This window comes from Micropterus salmoides, unplaced genomic scaffold, assembly GCF_014851395.1.
Source record: "Micropterus salmoides isolate LMB-PRFRI ecotype aquatic unplaced genomic scaffold, ASM1485139v1 Ms_hic_scaffold_320, whole genome shotgun sequence".
In the NCBI taxonomy this organism is placed as follows: Eukaryota; Metazoa; Chordata; class Actinopteri; order Centrarchiformes; family Centrarchidae; genus Micropterus; species Micropterus salmoides.
This window is the reverse complement of record NW_024042485.1, coordinates 14,467-25,251: the sequence shown is the minus strand read 5'-3', so window position 1 is coordinate 25,251 and position 10,785 is coordinate 14,467. Positions and strand designations below refer to the sequence as shown.

Genomic DNA, 10,785 nt, shown 5'->3' with positions numbered 1-10,785 from the left:
GTGTGTGTGTGTGTGTGTGTGTCTTGGGGACTATTTTACGCTGTGGATTAATACACATTTGGTGCTTAAGTGAGTATTTAGAGCAGCGAGGCACTGTATGAGTGATCGACTCTTTATTCATGGTAATGAAGGAATATGTCAGCCGGTAAAACTGTGTGGCTCATTAATGTGCTTTTAATAGATTTTGGACAACGACTGAGCTCTATTGCACAAAGGAATAAGCTACAACACGTGTTGGCTACACAGGATATACGTATTAGTAGGATCAATTTATAATTGCTTTTTATAGGATTTGATGACAATAAGAAAAATATAGAATGTCATTATCCTTATTCTTTAGATATGAAACATAGGCTTATCACAGAGAAAATTGCCACTAGAGATTTAACCTGAAGACAAAATGGATGTCCTCTGCACAAAAATCACATGTTCTTCAGCGACAGAGTAAAAAAAGGAAAAGAAAACATTTTACACCTTTGATTAGAGGACATTTTGACCTTGGTACGATCAAACTGAATGGATGGGACTAAATCAGCAGTCGCAGACATGTTATCACAGACAGGATTAAAGATCTACTAAATGTTCTGCAGACACGAGCGTAATCCCCAACAGTTTCTCCTAAAAGAATGGCACAGTCATCCAACCACAATGGCAACCGTGTTTTTTTTTTAACATTGCAGCTACAGTAAACTGTCATTACAGGCTCTAAGATCAGTCTGAGAAGTGAAGCTTGAAGAAAAAAATACCATCGCGGTCTCTTCAGCGCAACTCAAATTAGCTTTTGTTGCAGGAAGTGTTTCACCTTCTGTCACGTGTGCATAAACCACAGTGACGGAAGATTCAGAGTGTAGCTCTTCTGCATTTACAGACAATCCTTGTCAAGATAAAACACAAAACCTAATCTTTACCTTACCTCTGTACTAGATTTACCATAAGTTTAAATTTTTACAGTTTCCAAAACATACATTTAAAAACATCAAGTCTAAAGAAGAAAAAAGAAGAGCTGTTCTTTAAATAAATGTTCCTGTCAAGCAAACCTAAAAGATAAAACAAACATGTAGATGGGTTTAGGGAAGAAGGTATAAGAAAGAGCACTTACTAGCTAGGAGCAAACAGGAGAGGGCAATGACATAGAGCTGCTTGACAGCCACATCGTAGTGGTCCATGAACAAATCCAGCAGGTACACGGCTAGGTGACGTGCTGTAGGACATAGCTGGTAGCGATTACTCAGGATGGCCAGCAAGTCTGCAAAGTATCGGCGCATGCCAATCTGCGGCGAGTGGGCCCTGTAGACCGGTAGCTTCAGCTCCTGGAGGGAGAAGAGAAGAGGGGGTGGGGGCATAAAGGACAGGAGGTGTGAGGAGCAGGCTGGACAGGAAGAAGTCCTGGAGAAACATGGAGACTGTGAAGAATATGCATAATAATAGTGATGCATGTCTCCTGCTGACAGGAGATCTGCTGTGGGTCTAAAACACTTACACCAAGAATAAAACTCAATTTACCATCATTAATTCTTATGCTTCAGCCTCATTTCAATTCCATTTAATTCACCATCGCTGCAAAGAACAGGAGCTAATGTGGGTCATTGCAGGGGTCTCTGAAAAATGGGTGGGGTGTGTGTGTGGTTGGGGGGTGGGCATGGTTCTTCCAGCGGAGGTTGAGTAGTAGATAGGATTAGCTTTCACCCCAAGCACATCCCCTATTCATGTTCAATTAGCTGCATGTGTTTCAAAGTGGGAGGAAGATACTCGGGGGGCATTAGCATTAAATCAGCCTCTTGTATCTTCCCAATCAGTTACGGAGAACAGGAGAGCAAAAGGCTTCCGTTTCAAATTCAGCCTCAGAGTAAGAGACAAAAAAGATTTAGTGCTGGATGTACAAACTCCCAGCACATCATTTCTCTGTATTTAAGCTGCTTATATCAAAAATGTTTGTTTTTTGCTCTCTGTGAATCTGACTAAAAACAAGGGCTTTTGATGTGGATTTAATAAGAGATTGAGGATTGATTAATCTCCTTAAATTCAAACTGTGAGGGGTCCTTCAATTGGAGGAAAATTACAGGAATCATCTACATCATGTCAGGACTGTTGTTTAGGAACATCATGACCATCATAACATCATGAACTTAGGCTGGTTTAAACAGTCCCAGTGTGGCTTTAAAGCTCCGCATTTAAACTCATAGCAAAACATGCTAGTCAGTACTCTGCAAAACACAAAGGGCACAATGTACCAACCCGTCATCTATTTATTTTGAGCTGAACTAAAACACCAACGATGCTCAGACTGACACTTCAGTGGAATCCAAAAATAAGCTGTAGCCCCCCTCCCAAATCCACATACAGCCACTCCACCCCCAGTGCCACAACCAACTGTACCACCCAATCCTTCCCAAACTCTTCTCTCCACTCAGTGCTTCAGCCTCTGGTCCATCTGTCTGTCTGGGGGTACAAGGGCAGCAGGAGAATGGGGGTAGATGAAGGGGGAGTCTGGAGGGGGGACTCCGGGGGGGTCTGTGTGGGGTGGAGAGGTGCCTTTGTGGGGACCCGCACCATAATTAAGGATTCCACAGCTGCCTCTGCCTGATTTGCATGTCTGATAATTTGCCACATGCTACACACCACCACTATCTCCCACATCAGGGCATTACCACTGCAGCAAACGTCATTAAGGCTGAAGGAGACTGTGGGGGAGCAGGCGCCATGCAGGAAATCTGAACACTGTGTGAAGGCCTTTTTACACACAGCTCTGATACTGATTTCACCATTCTTTTCCATTTCACGTTTTACTGTGTCGTCAGCTTAACCAAGTCTGAATATATACACATCCACTCATCAAAAGTTTGTGAACACTATAAAGTATTTTCAGCATTTTTATTAAAATATAAAGCAACTATTTTTATTTTCAATTAATCTGTCAATTGTTTTTTAGATTAAGTGTTAAATCCCTAAAATATTCAAAATAAATAAAACATAACCACCACAACTTCCCAGAGTCTAAGGTGACTCTACTGATCGCTTTTTTGGAGAGCTGTAATGGTTAGTTGACAGAAAGAAAATTAATCTGCAATAATGTTGATAATCAAATAATCGTTCATCATTTTTCTAGCAAAAATCCCAAATATTTGATGACTCAAAATGTCTGAGTCACTTGACCTACAAATGACTTAAACGAGATGATTATCAAAACTGTTTGTTGTCCCAATTTTCTTTCAGCTGATTAACTGAATAATCAAATATAATGCATTTCAGCGTTATAATAATAAATGAGGTCCTGGCAGGATCTGAGCACTTTCCGATTTACAGACTCTTAAATACAAAATTTCCTCCATCACTACAAGAAGTGAATAGCTATAAGTTCACAGCAGAGAAAAATTAAGCCTTTACAACTCTGAGGAATCAAAAGATCGTCTTCCTGGGCAAAACTCTTTCATTGTCTTTATGATGAGTAGGCGCTCCTATGATTAACTGGGTAATTAATTTGTTGAGGGACAGAAAAAAAACACCTTGGGCTGTGGGAAATTGTAACAGGTATTTTTCACTATTTTCTAGGGCAGCAACTAACGATAATTTTCATAATCGACTAATCTGCAGACTATTTTAACGATTAACTGACCAATCATTAAGTCAATAAAATGTCAAGAAATTGTGAAAAATGCTCATCACAATTTTCCAGAGCCCAAAGTGATGTCTTCAAATTGCTTCTTTGGTCCAACCAACAGTCCAAAACCTAAAGACTCTTCATTTACTATCATAAATGACAAAGAATAGCAGCAACTCATCAATTTAAGGATGAAACAAGCAAATTTTTCACATTTTTGCTTAAAAGATGCCTGAAATGATTAATCGATTATCAAAATAGTTGTCAATAAATTTTCTTTCAACCCGACTGATCAAATAATCATTGCAGCTCTACTATTTTCTGACATTTTATGGGCAGACTAATAGATAATGAAAACAATCGATAGCTGCTGCCCCAATGGTGAGTTTCACCATCAAAAAATGACAGTACGTTGGCTACTACAGGTGCCTAAATACAGCACTCAACTCCAATCTGTTTAAATCTTTAAAAATGAAAAGTCTCCAGCCTTCCTCAGATTACCATATGTTTTGTGTAACTTTGCAGCATTTACAATGAAGGTACTGCATTATAAAGTGTATTGTAGTGAGTCTGTTGTTTGGGATTTCACCAAAAATGCTGATATAGGGCAATCAAGCCTAACATTAGACTGACTCACTCTCGCTCTCTCTCTTATTATGGTTAATGAGGAAACAGTGGGTGTGCTCTTTAGTTTCCAGCCATGCATTCAGAGTTTCATTCAAATTGACAGCTCACTCTGAGTCAGACACTGTCCGCCATAAGTAACCTGAATCAAACCAAGTGTAAATAAATGACTCATTACAAGGCTCACAAACATCCGGTTTCACAATCTGATACACTACAGTCCTCGCTCTACATATGCAGACAATCTCTGGCACATTCAGGCACCTGATATCTAAAACCTGATCTGTATTTGTCTCCCTCAGTGTGAAGCTGGCAGCAGCATCCCAGCTCCAAGATGCCAGTCAAGTGACAGATGTCTCCATTAAAGTGACACATGGGAAGAAATATGATCAGGCTTCTGGGTTAATTAAGACATTCTCAAATAATGAGCCTTAACTCCTCCATGTAATCCAATTTAGATCATGTTTAAACAGACAAGGGGACCCATGTAATTATATTATAACTTTCAATACAATGTGGGGTATATCAATATGCTGCTGTGGAATATCAGCACAGGCCTGTTTTTTCCTCTGAATTAATCATTTTAATCACTAAAAGGTCCTAGTCTGGTTTTTGACCCACTGTCCAAAACCCAAATAAAATAAATGCATTACATTAGGACAGAAAGAAAAACAGAAAATATTCACATTTAAGAAGACTGACAGTAATTTTCTTGCTAAAAATATACTTTAACAATTAATTGGTAATTAAAATGGTTGCTGATTAATTTGCTTTTTATTGACATAAAGATTAATTGACTGACCAATTTATCTTTACTCAATAATCTGTTGTTTTAATCATATTATACAGTGCAACACATGCTATTCCCAGGTTGTTGGAGGATGGAAAAAGCTAGACAGACTAAATGATTGCAATGTTTTTCCAATGTAAATGTCAGGCACAATCAGCACGTTTGGCTCACACTGTCAACATAGCAACGTCTTCCTATCAAAATAAAGCAGTGATCAATGATGAAACACTCACCTTTATGCGGAGGGATTGATGGATATCTGCAGCCAGCTGTCCTTTCCACCAATGCAGCTCCCTCTCCATCTTTCCCATCCAGGGGGGGACTTCAAGAATCAAGATTTACCTGCTGAGACAAAACAAGACAAAGTTCAAACACTTCAATAGGTGGCATGCTGGGCTCAAAGTTGCGAGTATAACTAGATAATAGACTTCAAACTGGATATTTGATCAGAAACCCATCTGATGAAAGAGGGGATCGAGTTGAATTAAAGTTATTCTACACATTAAAATGGATTTTAGGATTTAATAAGTTAGAGGTTTGCGCTTGTACTGGCAGCTACGGCTGTTTTTGATAAAGTTTTTGAACACCTTGCTGATCCCACAGCAGAAGTCTCTTCCCCCGCATAGGCTATAGGCCATTTTCTCTGCTCGGGAATTTAAATGGATCAATTAAATGCCCGCTCGACCACGCTGTCCAGGTCAAATGAATCAAAGCACACTTTTAGTTAGGACACTTTTGACATGGTTGTTCAAACGACAAATTACGAACAAACCCGCATTCCGGTTATCGTTCACATCGCGTCAGCACCACGAGACAGCGGCCAAACAGTGAGGCTACACAAGTTAACTGCCCACCGAGCTCAGAAATGTTATACTGGCCTTGTTCAAAAACAAAAACAACACGCCGGGATAAAACTAAACACCTTCACACAAACACAGCTTATTTCTCCAACATGGCAGCAACCCGGTGAACTTTCCGTCTCGGTGTTTTTTACATGTGCCACTCACCGCTCCAACGGGAATGCCCCCCAGACCCCTTTGTCTCAGTCCGACATCCTGAACGAGAGAACTCCTCTTCGGCTCAACTTTGAGAAAGACCTCTTTTTTTTCGGCAAAAAAGGCAATGTTCAAATCCGCTGACAAGTTCATGAAACACCTCCCGCCGACAAACGACGGCAACAGGCGTTTGGTCGCGCCGTTCACCCGAAATGTTTACACTTTTCCGAGAGACACAGCTCGGCCGTTTTCTCTCCGGTCTCCGCTGTAACAAAGTAACGTCCTCGGCTGCACCAGCTGCTGCCGTTGAGGTACGAGGCTCGTGCGCTCGACGTGAAGGTCTCTCTTCCGTGCTGGGAGTTGTAGTCCTTGAAATCAGTGTCAGAACTACAAACACACCACGCTTATTTTCTTCATTTTAGTATTTTACTGTGATAATTTTGTTATTATTGATTTTATCACTTTGGTATTTAGCTTAGCATACATTGCATGAAACACGTTTCACTAGCATAGTAAAAACGCTTGATTGGTTGATTAATTACTGCCAAGTACCAGGGTATGTCTCATAGCAACCCAGGTAAAAATTTTTGAAAAGGCTATGAGGTAATGCTAAACAAAGACATGCTAGAGAAGGTAACAAGCAGATGTATGAAAAAAAGGAAAAATATTATTCAATCTCTTCTTCAATTACTTTTTATCATGCAATGTCATACAATGATTTCATATCCATCATTGATAACCCCTGAGATGAGCAATTTTATCTATCTAATGAGATGGCTAATTTAAAGTCCCCCTTCAGTCAAAAATGCCTTTTGGTTATTGTTACTTCACTTAGATGTTTGACCGTCATCATGCAGGATGATGTAGAGTTTGACTCTACAAGACTGTTTTTGCATTTATCGGCTGAAGGGAGAATGTTCCTCTGTGCTCACCTTAAGTTTGTGATTAAGATGTGTATATCTGAGTATGATCTTCTGACATCAACTAGTTTGGAAGACAATTGTGGTCCAGTAGTTACAACTTACACTTAAGTGTGATGTGGAAAGTATCTAAATGATGAAATAAATCAGGTTACAGAAACAGGACAATACAAGATATAAAGTACACACAGGTATGTCACTTCTTTCTTTGCCTCCTCTCTCCATGCTTCCCATCCAGGCCTCTCATTCTCTTAAATTCAGCATAATAAAAAATGGTGAAACTAAACTATTTCTTATATTTCTGTTTATTCAGGGAACTGTCTCACCTGATGGTACACAGACCCCACTTTGGGCATGTTGCAGTAATGTATGCTAAAAACATGTTAGCTATTTTAGTTGTGTCAAGCCAAAATTTTAATGCATCACTGTATGTTTAAAAAAAATGTGAATGTAGAAATTACAGTATCAAATATACATACAGTAAAAAAAATTATGTTTACTAGTCAAACAGACATTTTTTTGGATTTACTGAATTTAGGGATAATGTCACACACACATCATCTTGTGTGCGTAGGAACATCTCAATCTTTGTGTATTTAAAAAAAATCAACATTATAGAAGACAGCTTTGTGCCATGTCCTACTGAAACGAATGCTGTTTGTTTTAAACCTGTTTTAAACCTTGCAGCTCTTGTATTATAAATATGAAAGAACCACAGAAATAAAAATAATTCTGTTACTTTTTTGGAGATACTAAAAGGATTTTGTCAGAATCAGCAAGGATATTGCAACCAAAACACATGACCTTTAAACATTAAATCACTAAAGTGGGTTCCTAACTGTGGTTTACTTGTGCCCCCTGGTGTCAGAACTTTAACCCTACTGTCACAGAGCAACCGCTTCAAAAGTGGATTTCACAACATTTTGACATGATTTTAAGCCAATTATTTAAAAAATAATCAAACATATATCAGTATTAACTGTCATCCTGAGCATTAGCCTTTCTATCAGCCTCATTGAGATAGTCCTGGTCAGCGTAGATAAGAAAGCCAGTGAAGGTGCTGTCTGTCCAGAAAGGGTCAAAGAAGAGTCCATTCTGCTCAGAGTAGAAGATCTGCAGCCAGACCTGGTCTGACTGCAGCAGGTGGAGAACAGTAGAACCAGATGCCACATCATGGTTCCCTGTATTTGCATCAAATGTCTTGATTTTGTACTGTCCATTGTGGACCAGGCCGATGGCCAGGTGCTTATTTGCCAGAGTGATATCATATGTGAAATAATACACCCCGGGGACAGCGCAGACAAACTTCCCACTGCTGGCGTTGTAATGGTTCCCCTCATTCAGCAGGATCCTGCTGAAGCGGATGGGCAGTCGCTCTTTAGGGTAGCTCTTTGTCACCGCCACAGAGAAGGCAGATCGGGCTGCACGGCCACAGTTGCAGCCTCCGGGAGCTCCCTGCTGGCCCACCCCACCCAGCTCTCCTTTTAGTCCTCGCTTTCCAGCAACCCCTGGTGTTCCTCGTAGCCCCTTCAACCCTCGAGGTCCAGCCTTGCCGATAACACCTTCACGTCCTTTGACACCTGGCTTGCCTGGGTTCCCGGGCCTCCCCGGATCACCTGAGATCACAACAGAGGCAAAATGATGACAGAGTGACATGACTGACAGCTTAGCACAATCCTCAAAAACTCCTTAGAGCCTAGAGTAGTTCTCCAATCTTTATGCCTCACAGTTTATCATTTACCCTGAAGGACTTGTTGCCTCTGCCTAGAGTGGCACTGGAGTGTATTAAGTTAACATGCATTAAACCTTTGTTGTGTTGACATCGGCTGTACTTCCTTATTGTTGTTGGGGCCCTGAAGAAAGCCTGAAAGCCCAAACAGAAGTAATGTATCTGTACCATACTTGAAACATAGTAATTATAATAGTAATAATAGTAATTCTCATAAAATTATTAAATGTGATCAAGGTTCAGGCTGATAAAACAATGTTTTTTTGTTTTAACTGTTAAAGAGGACCTCTAGGACCCTAAACAGAACATTAGGATTAGCATTACAACAGAAGAGAGTCAGTCAGTAACTACCTCTATCTCCCTTTAATCCCTTCTCTCCATCCTTCCCATCCGGGCCATCTTTTCCCGGGGACCCCATGGGGCCCATGGCGCCTGGTGATCCAGGGGCTCCGGGGTTCCCTGGTGGCCCTGCAGGTCCTGGCAGACTGCAGACCAGCTGGGAGGAGTGGATGGTGATGTTGCGACCTCTCTTGGGTGAGGAATACGTTGACTGGGAGAAGACAACTGACAGCAAACAGAACATCACACATATCTGGAGCATGATGGTCACTGTGGAGTCACGGGAAGACGAGGCCATCGTTTTCAACAATTCATTTGTTGTTAGTCACAGTCAGATGATTCAAATGCCTGGAACAAATAACAACATAAAATATGTCAAGTTAAATGACATCCACAAATGGACGGGGGGGTGGAGTACATGCGTAGGCTACTATCTACAGCTAGAATCAGTTGAAAAAAACAACTTAATCTAAATGGTCTGATCAGTTTCATGTTATGTCTCAGCGCTTCAATAGAAGTATGAAACATCAATTTTGCACGGGTTAAATCAAAGCACAGGCTGCCGCTTACATGTTTTTGCAAAGGGAGTGTACCAGACATTTTAAAAACACAAAGAGCTCACCCGTTGAGAAATGATGACCCATGGGCTTTTTCCAGCACTATCCAAGTCCTTTTTCTGCATCAGGATGCACAAACTTTCCTACATGGATTTGGAAAATCGTGTGAGATAGCCTCTTCGAGAGAGGCACTGCAGAGAAATGTGCAGCCCAGTGAACCATAGTCCATAACATCCGCCCTGTTTAAGCAAGCACACTGCCAAAAAATATTTTCACCATGATGTCATTAAATTCGAGTCAGTGCAACAGTATTGTACAGCCGAAGTGGTGACGCGTCACTTGTTCACAAACTCCTACTGTGGGAAAATATGTCACATAACAGACAACATAAAATGTACAGAACAAAGGTTTTGTCATTTGTTATTATGTAGTCACGTTACAGTCATAACTTTGTGCATTTTAAATAACATTTTTATTTTGAAATGAAAGTGCAAAATCAAACCGCCCAACAGGGTGGTCTGCAGAAATGTATAAAATGCATTTTGAATATTACCAGATATGTTTATGTTCATTGCTGTGATGCAGAGCCAAGGGACCAATAAAATGTTCCAGCTGTTGGGTGAGGCAGTGCCTTGTGTTTAGCAATCTACTGTACTCACCTTTAACTGGAAACATGTGAATATAGGTTACATAACCAGTTATTGTTGTAGCAGGTTTCTATTAGCAACAACAACAAAGAAAACATGTGATCACACATATCTGTTAGTTCATATTTGAACTACAGAACAAAATCTGTGGACAAAGAATGAAAACGCGAAAACAATAATGTTGAAAGTGTGACCCAATGTAATGCTACTTATGAAGCAATTTAAGAAGCACAGAATTCACACACTGATCCACTGCAGCTGGGATGTATTGCTTGCAAATCAAAGCAAGAGAGTACATGTAAATATTATTCAGTTTTTTCTTTCAGTTATTTTTACTCCATTTCACACATCTTCATATACAGTGGGGGAAATAAGTATTTGACCCCTTGCTGATTTTGCAGGTTTGCCCACTTACAAAGAATGCAACAATCTACAATTTTAATCATATGTACATTCTAACAGTGAAAGACAGAATCCCAAAGAAAATTCCAGAAAATCACATCATATGAATTTATAAAAACTGATAACCATCTGATGAGGAAAAACAAGTATATGACCCCCTACCAAACAGCAAGTATTCTGGCTC

General features: G+C 40.2%; 2 protein-coding genes across 3 annotated transcripts; both read right to left on the bottom strand.

Annotated features, from left to right (window-relative positions):
* Positions 1-1,008: 1,008 nt before the first annotated feature.
* On the bottom strand, positions 1,009-6,685 carry LOC119884126 (cyclin-J-like). 2 transcript variants are annotated; one of them, XM_038694605.1, is made up of 3 exons: positions 6,020-6,685; positions 5,246-5,357; positions 1,009-1,310 (listed from the first exon to the last, which is right to left on the bottom strand). In XM_038694605.1, the coding sequence occupies exons 2-3, from the start codon at positions 5,321-5,323 to the stop codon at positions 1,068-1,070; spliced, it is 321 nt and encodes a 106-aa protein (XP_038550533.1). In that variant the 5' UTR covers positions 5,324-5,357; positions 6,020-6,685; the 3' UTR covers positions 1,009-1,067. The 2 variants fall into 2 exon arrangements, with proteins under 2 accessions (XP_038550533.1, XP_038550532.1); XM_038694604.1 differs by having other exon boundaries at positions 1,010-1,310; positions 5,246-5,354.
* Positions 6,686-6,689: 4 nt separating this feature from the next.
* LOC119884125 (complement C1q tumor necrosis factor-related protein 2-like) lies at positions 6,690-9,800 on the bottom strand. The gene is made up of 3 exons (XM_038694603.1): positions 9,618-9,800; positions 9,008-9,343; positions 6,690-8,543 (listed from the first exon to the last, which is right to left on the bottom strand). The coding sequence occupies exons 2-3, from the start codon at positions 9,291-9,293 to the stop codon at positions 7,903-7,905; spliced, it is 927 nt and encodes a 308-aa protein (XP_038550531.1). The 5' UTR covers positions 9,294-9,343; positions 9,618-9,800; the 3' UTR covers positions 6,690-7,902.
* Positions 9,801-10,785: the final 985 nt, after the last annotated feature.